Source organism: Lepus europaeus, chromosome 5 (genome assembly GCF_033115175.1).
Source record: "Lepus europaeus isolate LE1 chromosome 5, mLepTim1.pri, whole genome shotgun sequence".
Lineage (NCBI taxonomy): Eukaryota > Metazoa > Chordata > Mammalia > Lagomorpha > Leporidae > Lepus > Lepus europaeus.
In genome coordinates this window covers 19,836,018-19,855,451 of record NC_084831.1, presented here as the reverse complement: position 1 = coordinate 19,855,451, position 19,434 = coordinate 19,836,018, and the positions used below count along the sequence as shown (strand labels likewise).

Here is a 19,434-nt window from a genome sequence, read left to right as displayed (position 1 = left end):
GTCGTCACAGGCAGAAGGGACATCATGGCATTTAACTAGTGCTCCCACACTGGCCTTACTGAAGTAGCATTTTCGGGAATCACTTTCTTGGGCAAAGTCTACTCAATTAGTCGTACTTGGAGACCACCAGTCACCATCCTAAAATAATCTGCCGGACCTTCACCACACTCCCACGACAACAGCCCCAGGTTACTCTCCTATCATCTCACTAAAACTCCAAGAAAGAAAAATGGAGGGCAGGGAACCCTCAAGTCTACAATATGTGTTTTGTCACTGGAGTTTATCATCACTGAGCAAGAGAGGACCCATCTCTAAAGCACTTTCTTCTTCCCTGTTATGGGCTGAATGTGTACCCCCAAAATCCACATATTGAAGCCCTAACCCCCAAAGTGATATTAGGGCGTGGGGTCTTTGGGAGGTACTTGGGTTTAGATTAGGTTATGAGAGTGGGGCTCCCATGATGGTATTAGGGCCCTATGAAGAGGGCTCTCTCTGGGGAGTCCGCATGTAAGCACTCAGTGAGAAGACTGTGGTCAGGCAGGGGGCCCTCACCAAGAACTTTGCACTCTCCAGATCTGTAGGCAATACACCCCTAGTCTTAGTTACAGCAGCCCAATGCAATCCCAATCCCAGACACTTTTAACCTTTCCTCCACCCAATAACATTTTCATCTTAGGAGACACCCCAGGGGTCTTCAAAAAAGCTAACAGATAATGTACAATATGAAAAAAACTATTTATGGATTTCAAAAAAATTTTTGCACCAAGATAAAACTTATATTTTTATTTTATTGGAAAGGGAAAGGGAAGAGGCAAGTGGAAGGAAAGATCTTCCATCCATTGGTTCATTCCCCAAATGCCCACAACAGCTGGGGTTAGGCCAGGCTGAAGCCCTGAGCCAGGAACTCAATCCAAGTCTGCCTAAGTAGGTGGCAGGAGCCCAGCTATTTGAGTCATCACCTCTTGCTTCCCAGAGTGCACATTAGGAAGCTGGATTCAGAAGCAGAGCCAGGACTGGATCCCAGACACTGATATGGGTGGGATGTGGGCAACCCAAGTAGGGTCTTAACTGTTGTGCCAAACGCCCACCCCTAAACTTATCTTTTAATTCCACTTTCCACAAACTTTTTTTAGAACCCACATGTATCTGACATGTCAGTCTGCAGTGATTTGGAAGAAACCCCCCAGGGAATTCAGATGTATCCTATAGCTCTATTGAGAATTAAGTACGTAAATCCAGCAGTTCTCAAACTTGAACATTCACCAGAAAGATCTAGAAGGCTTGTTAAAACACAGGGTCAGGGTTTTGGATTCAGCAGGTCTGGGATGAGGATATGCATTTCTTTTATTTATTTATTTATTTATTTATTATTTTTTTATTTTTTGACAGGCAGAGTGGACAGTGAGAGAGAGAGACAGAGAGAAAGGTCTTCCTTTGCCGTTGGTTCACTCTCCAATGGCCGCCGCGGTAGGCGCGCTGCGGCCGGCGCACCGTGCTGATCCGATGGCAGGAGCCAGGTGCTTCTCCTGGTCTCCCATGGGGTGCAGGGCCCAAGCACATGGGCCATCCTCCACTGCACTCCCGGGCCACAGAAGAGAGCTGGCCTGGAAGAGGGGCAACTGGGACAGAATCCAGTGCCCCGACCGGGACTAGAACCTGGTGTGCTGGCACCGCAAGGTGGAGGATTAGCCTAGTGAGCCGCAGCCCTGGCTGAGAATCTGCATTTCTTAACAATGTCCAGGTAATGCAGATGCTGGTGGCTGGGGACCTCCCTAGGAACTACTAGACTTACCTGTCTCTCAAACTCAAACAATAAATGCTTAATAAAAAAATCAAAAGCACATAGTAACTCAGATACACAAAGAATAATGGGGATAAAGGCCAACACTGTCTTTAACCATTCATTTCTATACATTCAAGCAGTGGCCTCTACCAATCAGGAATCATGTTAAATTTTTCTTTGAAAAACAATACTTTCACACATCTTATTTAGTATTTATTATAGCCTGTGAAGAGGATATTTTTCTTTCTTTCTTTTTTTATTTGACAGGTAGAGTTACAGACAGTGAGAAAGACAGACAGAAAGGTCTTCCTTCCGTTGGTTCACTCCCCAAATGGCCACCACGGCCCAGCACTACGCCGATCCGAAGCCAGGAGCCAGGTGCTTCTTCCTGGTCTCCCATGCGGGTACAGGAGCCCAAGCACTTGAGCCAGCCTCCACTGCCCTCCTGGGCCACAGCAGAGAGCTGGACTGGAAGAGGAGCAGCTGGGACTAGAACCCGGCGCCCATATGGGATGCTGGCGCCATACGCGGAAGATTAACCAAGTGAGCCACGGCGCCAGCCCCAATATTTTCATTATATACTTGAGGATACACACTCCGAAGTGACTTGCCTCAAGTCACACAACCAAAGGGAACTTTAAACTCAGATCTTTGAGCCGTCTCTTCTATGACTTTCTGTGTAGCACTTAACTTTATGTTTATTTCCCCAAGTGGCAAATTAAGGCAGTAATCCCTGCCTCTCCAAGTGCTCCAAGTTTCCAGAAAGTAAAATCACTGTTAATGTTTTCATATTATAAGTCACTCTCAGTCAGGTCAAAGTGAAGAATCCTATCTTGGTGCAGCGATTAAGACCCTGCTTGGGATGCCCACATCTATATCAGGGTTCCTGAGTTCGAGTCCCAGCTCCGCTTCTGAATCCAGCTTCAATTTTAGAGCCTCAATCCTCCTCTTTCCCCCTTACAAACCTTTCTGAGAAGGAGGTCTGAGACTCAAATACTGCCAGTTCCTACCACTGGAATCACAAGGCAACTGTACGCGAACTGCCATGGTCACCCATCAGAAACCCAGAACAGTAAAACCTTAAATGGAAAGAACAGACTGGCCCAAGATCTAGACATGTGACACTGTAACGAAAGGCTTTTCAGTCTTATACCACATTTAAGAATTCCAGGCTATTGTAAAAATAATATACCAATCAGTCTTGGTGCTTGGGTGATTTATTTTGGAGAAGTAAAATTAGTACTTCAGTGTCACAGCTCTGGAGAAGAATCAGACAAGCCTTGATTCAAACCCCAACTTTACCTTTCACTAGTTATGTTCTTTAGAGCATATTTCTTATTCTTACTCTATTTGTTCATCTGTGAAATGGAAAGAGCAATAATACAACTCACCTCTCAGAATTCTGAATATTAAATGAAGAGATTCATAGAGAGGACCAAACACAGGGCTTAACACAAAGCAACTGCTCAAATGCATGGCAGATATCATTAATATTCACCTACAGCATGACATCAGGCTAAAGTCAGAATCTTGGTAAGGATCCCGGGCCCAGGACAATCTTGTGAATAAAGCATGAACAGAATTGTTCCCGAAACTCCTTATAATATAGTTCTCTTTGGCAGCCCAACTTCCTAAGCAGGTAAAAAGTTACAAGACTGGGAGCAGGAGTTTGTATGAGTGGTTAAGACCTCCACAGCCCATATCAGAGGGCATGGGTTCAAGTCCTGGCTCTGCTTCCAATTCTTTTTTTTTTTTTTTTTTTGACAGGCAGAGTTAGACAGTGAGAGAGGGAGACAGAGAGAAAGGTCTTCCTTTTTGCCGTTGGTTCACCCTCCAATGGCCGCCGCGGTAGGCGCGCTGCGGCCGGCGCACCGCGCTGATCCGATGGCAGGAGCCAGGTGCTTCTCCTGGTCTCCCATGGGGTGCAGGGCCCAAGGACTTGGGCCATCCTCCACTGCACTCCCTGGCCACAGCAGAGAGCTGGCCTGGAAGAGGGGCAACCGGGACAGGATCGGTGCCCCAATTGGGACTAGAACCTGGTGTGCTGGCGCCGCAAGGCGGAGGATTAGCCTAGTGAGCCGCGGCGCCGGCCTCAAGTCCTGGCTCTGCTTCCAATTCTAGCTTCCAGTTAATGCATATCCTGGGAGGCAGCAGGTGATAGTTCAAGCAATTGTTCTCTGCCATCCACGTGGGAAGACCTGGCCTCTGGCTTTGGCCTGGCCCAGCCCCAGCTGTTTGGGGCATTTGGAGAATGAAACACCAGGTGAGAGAAATCACTTGCATGTTCTCTCTCACTGCCTCTCAAATATAAAATATTTAAAATATAATTAAATCTGGAGACGAAGGATGGACTATCCAAACCTGAATTACAGAAAGTTTCACACTCCTTAACTAATACAGGTCCAACACAGCAATTCTACCACCTTAGGACCAGAATGGGCAAGGAGAGAAGCCATTTGTATTTGCCAGAGAAAGCATAGTAATAAACAACAACTAATTCCCAGTATTTCTGCCAAAGTGACTTGTTCTCTGAGGACAAGAGAAATCTGTAATGTCTACCCCAGAGAGAGAAGAAATCACTGGGCCAAAGAGCCCACAGACCTGCTTCCTCCAAGGATGCACCCAGCACAACGTGGCCTTTAATCCTCTACCACACACCCGAATGCTCATTCTTTTCAAAGTATACCAGGCTGGGCCCACATGCACTCATGCCCGGCAAGCATGTCGTGACCTCAAGGAAAACAAGAGGTAACATAAAAACACCACTCAGCAAATGCATTTTTTAAATGACTGATATCACAATGACCACCAAACTCTCCTGCTGCTGTTATACTGGTGCTGATCTTGGGGGAAAAGGGGAGGTTTCCAGAGATGCCTATAAACAAGCATGCTAAAAGCTAACAAGTTTAGGAGCAAAAAGCATACAGAAATCTTGGCTGCTGCTGATGAGCCACAGAAAATCACGAATGTGCCAGTGCCAAGGGAGGAGGAAGTCTAATATCTAACATTGCAGACTTGGGAACATAGAAGCAACAAAGCCATAAGGAAGCCCAAATGCAAACGACAGGGAGAAAAAAAAGGCACATGGCACATTTCCTCTTAGTATGGGTGGCAATTCAAGCAGTGCTTTGGGCCTACAGAACGCAGTCTGTATCCAAAGCCCCTTAGCATTTAATATCTACTCAACTTCCCAGAGGGCGGCAAAAATCTGTCCTGGATTACTGGGTGATTTCTAATATCTACCATAACCAACAGAAAGTCAACATTTTAGGGATCAAATTTCCTACTCTGCAGTATGTTGGAATGCATTCTTGGCATTAGACTCCTTCCCATTCCAGTGCACCCTTAGAAAAATGCAGATTCCAGGGGCTGGTGCCATGGCATAGCCGGTAAAGCTGCCCTCTGCGGCACCGGCTTCCCATACGGGCGCTAGTTTGAGACTCGGCTACTCCTCTTCTGATCCCGCTCCCTGCTAATGGTCTGGGAAAGCAGCAGAAGATGGCCCAAGTACTTGGGCCCCTGCACCCATGTAAGCAGCTCCTGGCTCCTGGCTTTGGACCAGCCCAGTTCCAACCATTGCAGCCATTTGGGGTATGAACCAGTGGATGGAAGATAACTCTCTGTCTCTCCCTCTAACTCTGCCTTTCAAATAAATCTTTAAAAACAAAAACAAAAACAGATTCCATTGGGAAATAACATGTCCCAAAACAATCTTGCAGCCATGCACAACTAAGAAAAACAAACAGAAATTCACTCAGTTGTTCATTTACATTTACCAAGAAACTAATTTCAGAGTGGATGTTTAGCTTAATGGTTAAGTCCCAGACTCCAGCTCCCACCAATGCAGACTCTGGGAGGCAGTAGTGACGGCTCAAGTGATTGGGTTCCTGCTTCCTCATGGAGACCTGGATTGTGATCCAGCTCCTGGCACCAGCCCAGTCCCAGCTGTTGCAGGCATTTGGGGGATGAACCAATGAATGAGAACTTGCTTGCTGGGACTCTCTGCCTTTCTGTGTCTCAAAAACAAACAAAACAAAACAAAACCAAAACCCTTATTTCATCTATTTAAATGGGGGGAAGGGGAAATTTCAGAGAATACTCAGGCAGTTAAGTAAATGTTCACCTTAACTTAGATTCCTCTAAACTTAGAATTTATTATGCAGTTCTTCTCAAACCCCTCAAGACCTGCTGCCCATGGCAGATGAATTACCATGACCAATTTAAAGATACCAAAAATCTGTTCTTGCCAAATGTCAAGGAAGGAGTTGAGAGAGATGTCAAAACTAGAACCTGTATACAAGACTCCATAACTTCTGTTAGTACAATGTAACTCATCCTTCTACCCAGGGAGAAGCATTGTAGTAGGCTGGCACTGAACACACCAAACAGCTAAGCTTGACAGTTCTTGACAAGTGCCAGGTCCAACCAAACATGGACCAGCAGCCGATAAAGAGAAACCAAAATCAGTACATTGCAGAGGCTCCATAATGAATAAACACGTGTTTGAGCTTCTTGGCCACATCCAACCTAATCAAAAACAGCATTAAGGTTCAGCGCAAGCAATTCAGCTTGAACCCAGCTCCTGGTTCTTCAGAAATAAGAGCTGCTTAAGAATCCCAACTTGTTTTATTTAAGAAAGGTCAACTAACTCTGGGAAGAGAGGGAAAAGCCCAGGATCACCAACCACAGAGTCAGTAGCACAGCAGAGCTGTCCAGAGCACAATGCCAAAGGTGACATGACCTAGCAAATCCAAAATTCTTACAAGAGTTCCTGAACTGGCCAAAAATCTCAGTAAGTTATACCAAAAGCACTATATAACCACAAAACCCACTAAGATCCAAGAACAACTCTTTTCCAGGAAGTTCAAATTCTCAAAGTCACTGGAACACTGAGAAAACTACAGGTCCAGGCATCGAAGTTCAATCTGGAGTCCATAAAAACCGTGGAACTTAGAGTAGCATTACGGATAAAAAGTAAACTAACATTTTCACTTTCCTCTTCCCGAACATTTAGATTCACAAATCACTGTCGGCCACTGCAGCGGCTCAATAGGCTAATCCTCCGCCTAGCGGCGCCGGCACCCCAGGTTCTAGTCCTGGTTGGGGCGCCGGATTCTGTCCCGGTTGCCCCTCTTCCAGGCCGGCTCTCTGCTGTGGCCCGGGAAGGCAGTGGAGGATGGCCCAAGTGCTTGGGCCCTGCACCCGCATGGGAGACCAGGAGAAGCACCTGGCTCCTGGCTTTGGATCAGTACGGTGCGCCAGCTGCAGCGGCCATTGGAGGGTGAACCAACGGCAAAGGAAGACCTTTCTCTCTGTCTCTCTCTCTGTCCACTCTGCCTGTCCAAAAAAAAAAAAAAAAAAAAATCACTGCCTCTGAAAAGCTGTCCCAGGTTAACCCTGCCCCAATTCTGATTGCTCCTTATTCTCAAATTCCTTCAGCCCATATATTTAGTTTGCTCTATATCCATTTATAAAACCTTGCTTTGCCAAATTTTCTGGATGTGTGCACATAAGCATGCTTTCCCCAAGACTAACTTCCTCTGCAGCAGATACTGCCTCTACTCCCGGACCCCCACCCCCACCCCCCCTTTTTGTTAATGTGAGAGAGACAGACCAGACCTCCACCATCTGCTGGCTCACTCCCCAAATGCCCATAATGGCTTCTGCCTGCGGCTGTAGCCAGGAGCCAGGAACTCAACCCAGGTTTCTCAGGCACATGGCAGGGAACCAATCACTTATGCCATCACCACAAATTCCCAGGGTCTACACCAGCAGGGAGCTGGAATCAGGCATCAAATCCATTCAGTACAACACAGGACATCCCAACCACCAGGTCAAATACCCATCCCAACTCTATCTTTTAAAAATTTTCCTACGGGGTCTGGCGCTGTGGCGTAGCAGGTAAAGCCGCCACATGCAGTGCTGGCACCCCATATGGGTCACCAGTTGGAGTCCCAGCTGCTCTACTTCTGATCTCTCTGTTGTGGTCTGGGAAACAGTGGAAGATAGTCCAAGTACTTGGCCCCTGCACCCACGTGGGAGACCCAGAAGAAGCTCCTGGCTTCTGGCTTTGTACCCGCCCAGCTCCAACTGCTGAGGCCATTTGGAGAATGAACCAGTGGATGGAAGCTCTCTCTCTCTCTCTCTCTGCCTCTCTGTAACTCTGCCTTCTAAATAAATAAAATAAAACCTTTAAAAAAAAATCTTCCTGAGACCAGCATTGTGATACAACAGACTAAGCCACAGCCCACAGCACTGGCATCCCATATGGGTGCCAGTTTGAGTCCCAGCTGCTTCACTTCTGATTAGCTCCTGCTATCCCAGGAAAGCAGTGGAAGATGGCATAGGTCTTTGGGTCCCTGTACTCACATGGGAGACATGGAATGAAACTCCGGGCTCCATCCTGACTGTTGTGGTCATTTGGGGAGTGAACCAACAGATGGAACACTCCCTCTCTTTCAAATAAATCAATCTTAAAAAAAAAAAAAAAAAAAAAGTCTCCCTAGTACACAGTTAGTATGATTACACAGGGAATATTTCCCACCTTCACTGGCATTTCCAGATGCTTACAGCAACAAGTCTCAGTTTTTTTTTTTTTTTTTTAAGGTATTCCAACTGCTGATTCAATCCCCAGATGGCCACAATGGCCAGAGCTGGGCAGATCTGAAGCCAGGGTCTCCCACACGGGTGCAGGGGCCCAAGGACCTGAGCCATCTTCCACTGCTTTCCCAGGCCATTATCAGGGAGCTGGATTGTAAGTGGAACAGCTGGTACTTAAACTGGCGCCCATGTGGGATGTCGACACCACAGGCAGAGGCTTAACGTACTATGCCACAGCGCTGGCACAAGTCTCAGGTTCTAATACCTTACCATCACTATACTGGGAGAGGCCTGGGCAATACTGGACAACTAACATCAGTGCTGACCCAAGTTTTTTGTATTTTGTTTTAAAACAAGCTGGTAGCCATTGGTTAAGTTACTTGAACCAAAGAACTATGGGCACAGTTACATTCACATTATGTTACTGTATAAGCAGATATCAGTCAAAAAGAAATGGGGCCCATGCTGTGGCACAGCGGGTTAAAGCCCTGGCCTGAAGTGCCGGCATCCCATATGGGTGCGGGTTCTAGTTGCAGCTGCTCCTCTTCCAATCCAGCTCTCTGCTGTGGCCTGGGAAAGCAGTAGAAGATGGCCCAAGTCCTTGGGCCCCTGCACCCACGTGGGAGACCCGGAAGAAGCTCCTGGCTTCGGATCAGCGCAGCTCCAGCCGTTGCGGCTATCTGAGGAGTGAACCAGCGGATGGAAGACCTCTCTCTCTGTCTCTATTTCTCTCTGTAACTCTGTCTTAAAAAATTTAAAAAAAAAAATGGCCAGCACCTTGGCTCACTTGGTTAATCCTCCGCCTGTGGCACCAGCATCCCATATGGGCGCCGGGTTCTAGTCCCAGCTGCTCCTCTTCCAGTCCAGCTCTCTTCTGTGGCCCAGGAGGGCAGTGGAGGATGGCCCAAGTGCTTGGGCTCCTGCACCCGCATGGGAGACCAGGAAGAAGCACCTGGCTCCTGGCTTTGAATCGGCACAGCGCCGGCCATATGGCCATTTGGGGAGTGAACCAACTGAAGGAAGACCTTTCTCTCTATATATATATAACTCTACCTGTCAAAAATAATAATAATAAAAAAGGCACTTTCAGGACCCCAACCTAAAAAAAGCACTTTCTGGTACAGACATTAAATGTTGCTTCAGAGCACCTGGGTTTGATGCTGGGCTCTGGCTCCTGACAATCCAGACCATGAGAGGCAGTGGTGATGGCTCAGGTGGTTGGGTCCCTGCCACTCACATGGGAGACTGGGACTGAGTTCCTGGCTCATAACTAGTTTAGCCTAGTCCCCAGCTCAGTCCAAGCCATCGCAAATTTTGGGGAGTGAACCAGTAGATGGGAGCTATCTATCTGTATCTCTTTCTTTTCCTTTCAAATGATTTAAAAAATTAAACACATACATACATACACACACACACTTCTCATGAAGAAAACTGGTGTCAGAGTCGTGAATTCTGGTTAAAAAGAGCGCGAGCAGGTGAACCTGGCCGTCTTGCACAGCTAGCAGAGCAGCACACTGCATGCAGGCAGCTTCCTCTTCTTCCTCCAGAGTAGGTTTCACTGAATGAACCCAGCAATGTGTTTAATCTTAAAGCAGCCATTTCAAAAAGGAAGATGGAATCTACCCACACAACAGGACTGAGGCAATCTGCAGCATTTGGATTTCTGCTGACCCAGGAAGAAACACGAGACAGCATCAGTTTTGACGTATGAGTGACAGAGAAGTTCAGTAAAACTGTAAAACAAACCCAGCCTTGGATGAAGGAATTACAATCCTGAGAGCCACTGCACAACAGGGGCGGAGGACAACACTGCAGCTGCAGCACCTCTCTTCTTCTTTCTGGTATCCCAAACATGACACCCAACCCCCACCCCCATCTCGCCAAACTGCAAAACCTTTCTGAATAAACAAGGTTTTAAGAACCAAACGTCTTAAAAACCAAGCTTTTGGAGCTCACTTACCTTACTATTCAAACCTAGGACCTTCTTCTCAAACTTATGTTTTCACTACAAAACCGCAGTTGATCTTTACCAGGGTCCCACGTGCCCCTAACTTAGTACAGAGGCAGGCATACAGCGGGCAGCATCTTTCCCAACTTCAGCCTCCTGGTAGATCTTCCCTCCTTCGCTCCACACACCTGGCCTGCCATCCGTACTACCTTCTTCCCATCCCCAAGTCTTTTTTTCCAATGCTGTTTTATTCCACCACATGAGGAGACTAGCATTATCCTTGCTTGAAAAGTGTTTATTAATTTGCCTGTCAAACATTCTATAGAGCCATTTACATCGTACTACAGAAACCTCCTGGGTACATATTGACAGCTCAGCAAGTATTTACACAAAGCTCTGAAACATTTGGTTCCTTCAGAGAGGAAGAAGCTCTGTGTCGAGCAGAGAATTCTCAAACCCCTTCCCCTCCTTTATAAAGGACATCTTCCTCTACCCCAATCTAACCGCCTACATTACACTTCTAAACTTACGAGAGGAGAAATGCTAGAAATCATGCTAGAAATTCACATGTGCTCAAGAAAGAACAGCATTTCCAGGACCACGTGCAAACGACACCCTGTCGTTTTTAAAACCACAAGTATGAGAAAAGACAAATACACCTATGAAATTGACTCTGAAACACTTAGCTTTTCCTCTTCCAGTCTCAGAAACTTTTGCTCCTCTCTCAGCAAAACTTACAGGGCAAGTCCAGGCACTTAAATTACAACCAACTGCCCAAACCAGACCTAGAGCTGCCCAAACATCAAGAGTGCAGAGCTTACAGTACCTCTCCCCCACCTCCCTACCACCTAAAAGGTAGAGTGTTAACATGGAACTCATGACTATCAATCCACTCTCTACCCCACCCACAAACACAACGCCTCCCAGAGATCTTGAAGCAACTATTTTTCGGTTCTTGATTCAGTTAAGTCTAGTTTTTCAACTACTAGTGTTTTAAAACCATCAGCCAGGTGGAATAACTAATGGCAAACAAATTAACATTTTTGAAGCAACAACCTGTTAGGGCTGTGAAGGTCCACAGACCACCATGGCACCCACGTGTTCAGAGCCTGTTCCTGTGAATCCTCAGGAGAAAACAACCTTGAGTACTTCAGGCCCAGGGGAAGAAAGACGGGTCAAGACCCCTACAGAGGTACAGGAAGACATTGCCCTTGCAGCAAGCTGGGTATGGAAGTACTGACAGATGTGCAGGATCAGTGAGCGAGAGAAGGCCATGCGGTCCACCAACTTCATTTTACTGAGGAGAAAATGAAAACCAAAGCAGGCAAATGACTTGCCCATGTCACACAGTTTAATCTGGAACTGCACAAGGAGCCCAAGCTTCCTCCCTTCTCCTTATTCTCCTCCTCCGAAGAGTCCTGTGCTCTCCACACTTCACCAGCATGCAACACACAGCTCAGTGTGCATCAGGAATGATAATATTTGTGACTGTCAAATTCAACCTGATCCTTACTAATTATTCTATTTCATTTCTTACCCTGATAAACTGGTACTACTCTCAAGGTAGTACTGGTGACAGCATCTCAAGTACAAAAGCTTTACATCAAGTTCAAATGGACAGGAAACTAAAAACTATTCCATCAGTACCTCAATAAGGAAAAACCCAGAAACAAAAGCCACAGAAATCCAAACTCCATTTCAGAGTCCCAGGTATCACAGCTCACCGGCAGCAAGGAATTATTCAGTGCAACATTTTCAGTAACATATTTTAGCCACATTTCCATGCTTCAGTTGCTTCTAGAATCTCAAGATTTGAAGCCCATCAATACAACCTTTGCGGGGGGGTGGGGGGTGGGGGGGGTGGTGGTGGAGGGTGGAACAGCTAAGGGCCCTGTCCATTACTTTGTTAGCTATTCCCACATCTTTCTAAAGATCACTCACCTCTTTTTTGAAAGGCCTATTGCAGACATCACACCACACAGGAGTCAATCCAACATATGAATGTTTAATAGAATCCAAGACATCCTGTTACACCAAGTGCTATCTGCCACGGTTTCTGTGTCACACACAACAGAAGGAACCCAAAAAAGGTCCTATGGGGCCAACCTTGGTCCTGGCTACTTTCTTCTCACACCACCATTCCAAGCCTCACTACCCCTCGTTCTCTCACAAACAGTAGAGAAATACAAAGCCCCCACAAACCACAGTGCCATCTTACTGAGGTTTTCTTGGTCCCTCCTACTTGAGAGGGCTCCAAGAGCCCTGTATGTCAGCCAACTCAGACTTTCTGCCAATAGGCATTACCATAATAAATCCAGGATTCCTGTATCTGCTTCCCAGTAGTTGGAAATGTCAATAGCAGAAACTAAGAGTCAGAAAGTTCTATGATCAAATTCAACCTGACCCTTATTAATTATTCTATTTCATTCCTTACCCTGATAAACTCTCAAGGTATTACTGATGACAGCATCTCAAGCACAAAAGCTTTATATCAACTTCAAACGCACAGGTGACCAAACACTATTCCCTCAGTACCAGTACTCAACACTTTGTGACGCAAATACTACTTAGCAAAAGGATAAAGAAGTTTGTCTGCTGGATCCTCCCAGCTCCTATTAAAAAATACACTTCTTAATCTTTCCTTCATAAAGACAGTCGAAAGAGAACACACCATCTTCACTATGCTGCTCCTGTGTCTGTACAACATTCTTACATTCTTAATCTAAGACTGGGATAGGAAAAGAAGAGAGCAGAGCAAGACTCTCTCTGAAGAATGAGAGAGAGCAGGCCGTCGTGGTCTGACAAGAGGGTTATCTGCAAGTAGCAAAAGGAGCTTCAGAACAGCGTAGTCCCCGTCCCATGACCCTTACTTAGATCACAGCCACACACCTGAAGCAGCCCACAAAACTAGAACCTGCAGCGACTCCCAGCAGCCATTCCCTGAGTCTCAGTGCGGCAGGCAGCTGAGTAGGAATCTATGTTGTGTGGAGTGCTCCGACCCGGGCACTAAGAGAGACTCAAGCAATGCATCCCAGGCCGCAGCCAGGCTTCAACACAGAGACTGTACCCACAGAACAGCGCACAGCACCCAGCACACACAAAGTGCTTGATGACTTAATGACTGAAAAATCACTACAGGGCAAAAGTTGGTTTTATTTTTTAAAAAAGTTTCCCTAAGTACCCCCAAAGCTACAGAATTAAAATGAGTCCTGACTTATCCCAAATAGTTTCCTCTAAGAGTTCTCCAGAAAGGTAAATTTTTCAGCCAACAACTAAAGAAGGAAAAGAGGTATAGATTACAGACCGACCCAGAGACGTGAGGATGCTCTGTCTTCTAAGACAAAACTTATCCTCCGAACACCAGGAACACAACAGTTCCCTTTTTCTTGGCCAGATGTAGAACATTAGGGTAGATGCAGAGCCAAGGCACCGAGCTCTTAACCCACCATCTAACACAGCTATTTTCAAAACTCCCAGCACAGTGCAAGTGTAAAAAGCAGTTCTAGGATGAGGAAGGAACAAAGTTGATGAGGCCAACTAAGCAAAATGATTTCTTAGCACAAAGGTACACGTGGGAGTGGGTGCACAAGAGGGCTTTCCCCTCCTTGAAAAAAGATAGGCAACTCCATCGACTACGCAACTCCATCGACTACCCAATACTCCTGGCCAAGACACTGCTGAACAAGGAAGAAAAGCAAAATAAAAACAAAATAGAGTGTACAGAACAGTACCTACAGGTTGGAAATGTCTAGGCAAATCTTTAGGTCATATATGTCTGTATCTTGGAAGGGGGGGGGGTGGAACATACATTGAAATGCAAAGGAAAAAAAAACTGGCCAGTCTCTATCTCAAAGCTGCAAAATGAGTGATGGCAAAAACAAAAAACTAGCCTTTTTGTTATTCCAGGAAGAGACAATAATTTCGCCAAAGCAAGCCTTCAGGAGAAAGTCCCTCAACATCATGAAAGACATCAGTTTCTCTTTAAGTTGCTCTCCCAAAGTCTAATTAACAAAAGAAAACTGTTAACAAGATTCAACATGTAAACAAAGAATGAGGCCAGCCTTGCTTAAAACAGAACACTTGAATCTAACATGAAATTCTCAAAGAAAGCTCCCCATTTAAAAAAGGAATATAGTGATAACCAAAAATGCCCCCTCCCCACAAAGGTCCCACATTTGCCACTCAATTAAAAAAAAAAAAAAAGTAAAATAATTTCAATTCTGCAAACAGTGTCAGAATTACTCAAGATAAATGCATCTTCACAGTCATCAAAGAAGTCATTTATCCCATCAGGAAAGTCACAAAACCAAAACAAACAGCAAACCCATTGTAGAGAAGAAACTCGGCTACTGTTCGGACAACACAGAATCTATTTCAGGCAGCATAAAATATAACAAGCAAAATAAATCCAAGGTACAAGCAAAATGCCATGGCCTCCTCTTTTGTTTCAGGCACAATGTAACAAGGGCAGCCTGTCTGGGGCTCTGCTCCTGCTGATACAGTATTGCGGCTTAAACCTCCCTCCTCAAGGTCACAGCCAATTTCAGCTCTGGAATAAAAAAGGCTGATAGTGGCAGCGATGGTTTGGGTTATCACTGGCAGAAAAGCAGAGTGTAAAAGTTTATGAGCTCATCAGGATTGTTGTACCATTACATCAGAGGCAATTATAAATGGCCAAGAGCAGGAGATGGGGAGCCAATCAGATCACAGATAGGATGTCAACCTAAGACCAACTGTCTCCTGGCTTTGACAGAAGGATTTTACCTCCATAATTCAAATCCCAAACCAAAGCAATCTGCACTTACTACTCCAATCACTCAGCTGTTTACCAGCACTTCCAGGGAGAAGCCCAGGCCACTGGGCCGGCGGAGACCAAGACAGGCGATGGCCGGGCTGCCCTGGGTGAACCGCAGCCGGCCTCTAGCTGCCCCCAAGAAGGCCCCTAGCCTCCCGCGAGGTCCCCCGGGCCCGAGGGGCCCCTCCTTGAGCGCACAGATGGGGGACGGCCTAGAGACAGGCAGGGGGGACAGAGAGGAGCGGCAGGCGAGCAGGGAGCCGTTGGCTCGCCTTCCGGGGCTCCTACCACCGCTTACACCCCTAATCGGAGCCCCCGGCACCCCCTCAGCCCAGGCCGGGCCCTGCCCCGCACACTCTGCCCCGCACCCCCCTGGAGACCCCCGGAGTTCGCAGGGGCCAGGGGAGGGGAAGACGGGCAGCAGACACCTCTGGAGAAGCCCCACACAAAGGCTGAAGGAGGGAAGGAGAAGGAGGCAGACAGGCAGCCATTTTAAGAGAGAAGAGCCAGACAATGGCAGCTCCCCAGCAGCGGGGGCCCGGGGCCGAGGGGAGCCCAGGGCTGGGGCCTGCTCCCCGCAGCCGCCCCCCGCCCCCCCAAGCCCCCCTCCCCGCTCAGCTGTGTACCTGAGGGGTCCGGGCGAGCGGCTGCCCCCCGCCGCCGCTGCTCCCGGGGCTCATGGGCGCGTGGTGGCTCCTTTGTTGGGCCCCTCCCGAGGCGGCCGCCGCCGCCGCCGCCGCCGCCGCCGCAGCCCCCCAGCACTGCGAGGCGATGTCCGCCGGGCCCTTGCCGGCGCCCCCGTCCTGGGGCCCGCCGCCGTAGTCGCCCCCGGGGTAGCCCTGGTAGCCCCGGGCCGAGCTGGGCGACGTGAGCAGTTGGTTGAGGGTGGGGGTGGCGGTAGGCTGGGGGGTTCCCCCGCCGGCCGCGGAGGGGCCGCCTCCCCCCATGGCCCCGAAGCGCTGCTGAGCGAAGGACGAAGACGACGAGGAGGCGGAGGCGCTGGAGGAGGGAGGCGGCTTGGAGCCGGCGGCTGCCGCCGCGCCGGAGCCCGGAGTGCCACCTCTCGGGGAGCTCAGCGCGTAGGCCTGGGGGGGCGGGGGGTAGGCGCTGCGGTTGGGGTAGTAGGAGTTGTACTGGTGGTTGGGGAAGCCGTGGTCGTGCGAGTTCTGCTGGGGCCCCGCGTAGGGCTCCAGGCCCCCGCCGCCGCCGCCGCTCTGCAGCGCTGCCAGGCCAGGGCTTTGTTGTCCGCCATGTTGTTGGTGGAAGACGGCGGCCGCCGCGGCGGCGACGGCAGACGGGCTCCGGCCGTAGGGCTGCCCGAAGCCGTAGGCTGGGGGCGGCAGGGCGGCCGCGGCCGAGTGAGGAGGCGCCCCCACCCCGTCGCTGCTGCCGCCGCCGCCGCCGCCGCCGGGCGGCTCCGTGAGGTTATTGTTCAGGGCGGGCCTAGGGCCCGCGTTCCCGTTCGAGTTCTTCAGGTCCGGCTCCGCGCCGGGCCCGCCGCCGCCGCCGCCGCCGCCACCCCCATTGCTCTCGGCCCCGTCCTGCAGCTCCTTTCCCAGCGGCTGCGGCGGCCCCACGGCGGGGCCCTCGCTTTCCTGCCCGGCGGCTGCCTTCATTTCCCCGCGCTCGGCTGCTGCTGCTGCCGCTGCCGCCTCGCCCCCCGCCTCCTCCCGCGGCGGCGGCGGCTGCTGCTGCTGCTGCTGCTCGGCTTTCTTCAGCTCCGAGGGCGGCGGCGGCGGCGGCGGCGGGTTGCCCAGGCTGCTGGCGGCGGCGGGGGCGACCTGCGCGGCCATGATCCCCGCTGTCTCGTCCGCGGAGAGACCCGGCCCTGTCTTCGTCGTCTCCCCCCCTCCCACCCCGCCCCGGGGCCGAGTCCCCCGGGCTGCCCTCCCCACCCGCCCGGGCGGGCCTCGCGGGGCTCCGCTGCTGCGCTGCGCCCGCTCGCTCGCTCCTCTCCCCCCCGCCCCGCCGGCTCAGGCTCCGGGCTGGCGGCGGCGGAGGAGGAGGAGGCGGCGGCGGCGGCGGCCGAGGCGCCGGCGGCTCAGCTGCTCCCGGCTCTGCAGGCTCGGGACCCGGCTCTCGCGGCTCATTCCCCCCAAGCCCTTGCCTGGGAATGAGGGGGGCGGTGGAGGCTCCGCTCCCCAGGGCCTGGCCCCGCTGTGACTCTCCGCTTTCTGCTGCCGGAGAAAGGAGGAGGGAGGGAGGGAGGGAGGCGAGGGGGAGGGGGCGGGGAGGGAGGGAGGGAGCGGGGGGAGGGGGACCCGGGCCGGGCGGGCTGGAGGGCGCGCGGCAGCAGCCGGGGCGCCGGGAGGCAGCGTCGGAGCGCGCGGGCCGGGCCGGGCGCCCTGCCTCCCCTCCCCGGCCGCGGCTCCGGCCGAGGCTGCTGCGCGGCAGCGGGCGGGCGGGCGCGCGGGCGGGCGGCAGGACTGAGCGGCTAGAGCGCCCCACTCTCCTCCGAGTCCCCCTCACTCCGACACGAGGCTCAGCACTGCCATTTTACCCAGCGCCGTCGCGGCCGCCTGGCAAACCCGGAGTGGAGCGCGGAGCGGGCGCCGCCGCGGAATGGACTCGCTCCCTTCCCCTCACAAAGGAGGAGGGGAAGAGAGCGAGCCGCGGCGGCGGCAGGCCCTCGGCCGCTTTCGCTCGGCAGCTCCGCCGCCGAAGGCTTCGGGGAAAACCCGGCCCGGAGCTCGCGCCCCTCGGAGCCTGCGCCGCCTCCCTCCCGGCGTGCCGATCCCCGGCCGCACCGTGGGGAGCGGGCAGCGTGAACTTTACCCGCGCCTGCAGAATTGGCCGGAGCCCGAGCCCGCGGCCGCCTCGGCCCAGGCCTGACCCCCCTGGCAGCGGGCCTGGTCTCTGGGCTGTTCCTTAGCACCTCCACAGCACTTTTCGCCTTCAAAGCCTTTTTACAATCCGGCCCCAAAGACTCAGCCGAGAGAGCCCTGCTTTCTAACCCCTTTGCAAGGCCCGAGCGATCATTGTTCAGACTCTGCGTTTTCCCACTCCCCTGCCCTCATTAGCTGGTCTTGACAAGTCCCCGGGGGCACGAGGTCGGGATTATCCCCATTTTACAGAATTGAAAGACCCGAGAGGGGAGGACACTGTCCAGGTCATTTAACGTCGGAGGGCGGGGAAGGGGGGTAACTTTAAAAAGAAGTGGAGTCTCCAAAGCTGCCTCCTGTCTACTAAGTCTTTAAAAAAAAAAAAAAAAAAAAGCAAATTGTGAGCAAATGCAGCAATGGGGTCAAAATATCAGAATGGATCCAAACTCCCAGCTCTGTCATCACGCCACCCGCCCAGAGTGGTGGACACAGGACATTTTTCCAGCCGGAGAACCCAAGCCCCGGCTCACTTCCTGAGGGAACTCAGCCCACCATGACCAACAGTCTTCAAAGAGTGCCTAAGAAGACGGAACAGCCCACAGAAGAGGCTCCAGGGGGTGGCGGGATGGGGGCTCCAGCTCCAACAAGCCGCTGCCGGGGCCCTGCCGGGGCAGAGCGGGGCAGAGCAGAGAGAAAAGGCACACCTAACAAACAGGTCGCTTAGCAAGCCACGCCGCCCAGATTTCGGTCCCCCAGTGTAAGTGTGCCACTGCCTTCTAGAGACCCAGGTGGAGCAGGAGCTGGGGATAAGGCCAGGTTCCTCGGAAGAGAACACGGTGCACAAGGAACAGTCCGGGGTCACCCTGTCCCCGAGGGCCACCAAATCCTAGCAGCAGCCTTTCCCTCCCTCTCAGGCTAGCTTGGACTGCTCTGACAGCACGCTTGCAAGCCACAGGGGACCCCAACTTCTCACCAGGCCCAAGGTTGCTTCAGGAAAGGTGCAGGCCGGCATCCCCAGACCCCATGGCCTTTCTCTCCCTCAGATTTTATAATTGGAGGCTTCCTGACCACAGAACTATTATCTTAGAACTTCCAGATTCTGCAGGCCGCTGGAGGTCACTGGTCACCCTGAAGAATTCCAGCAGGCTGACCTCATCATCCCTGCCCCCCAAAACATAAGCGCCTCCCGCACTAAAAACCCAAAACCTCCCGAAGAACCCAAGAGTAGCGGAACCCTGAAAAGCCCCCCGCCCCCCGCCCCCAGCTCAGAACCAAGCCATCCTACCAGGATCCAGGTGGCTGGCATGGGCCAGTGCCCTTTCACCCACTCCTCAGGAGCAACAAGGCTCCGGATGCATTAGGTCCTGGAAACCAAATTACAGGCCGCCTCATAAATGGAGCTTGGCTATTTAATCAACTGCCTCCGAGCTGGCCAACAGTCCCGAGTGCCGCACACAAATGAGGCATTTTTTACATGCAATTACCC

General features: G+C 51.1%; 1 protein-coding gene across 2 annotated transcripts in view; it reads right to left on the bottom strand.

The window, feature by feature from the left end:
* The window catches only part of ARID1A (AT-rich interaction domain 1A), an 88,317-nt gene extending 71,398 nt beyond the window's left edge, over positions 1-16,919 (bottom strand). For both annotated transcript variants that reach the window (XM_062190702.1, XM_062190703.1), the window contains exon 1: positions 15,753-16,919. In XM_062190702.1, the coding sequence (XP_062046686.1) occupies positions 15,753-16,919 (1,167 nt within the window). The remainder of the gene's footprint in view (positions 1-15,752) is intronic.
* Between the last annotated feature and the right edge of the window lie 2,515 nt (positions 16,920-19,434).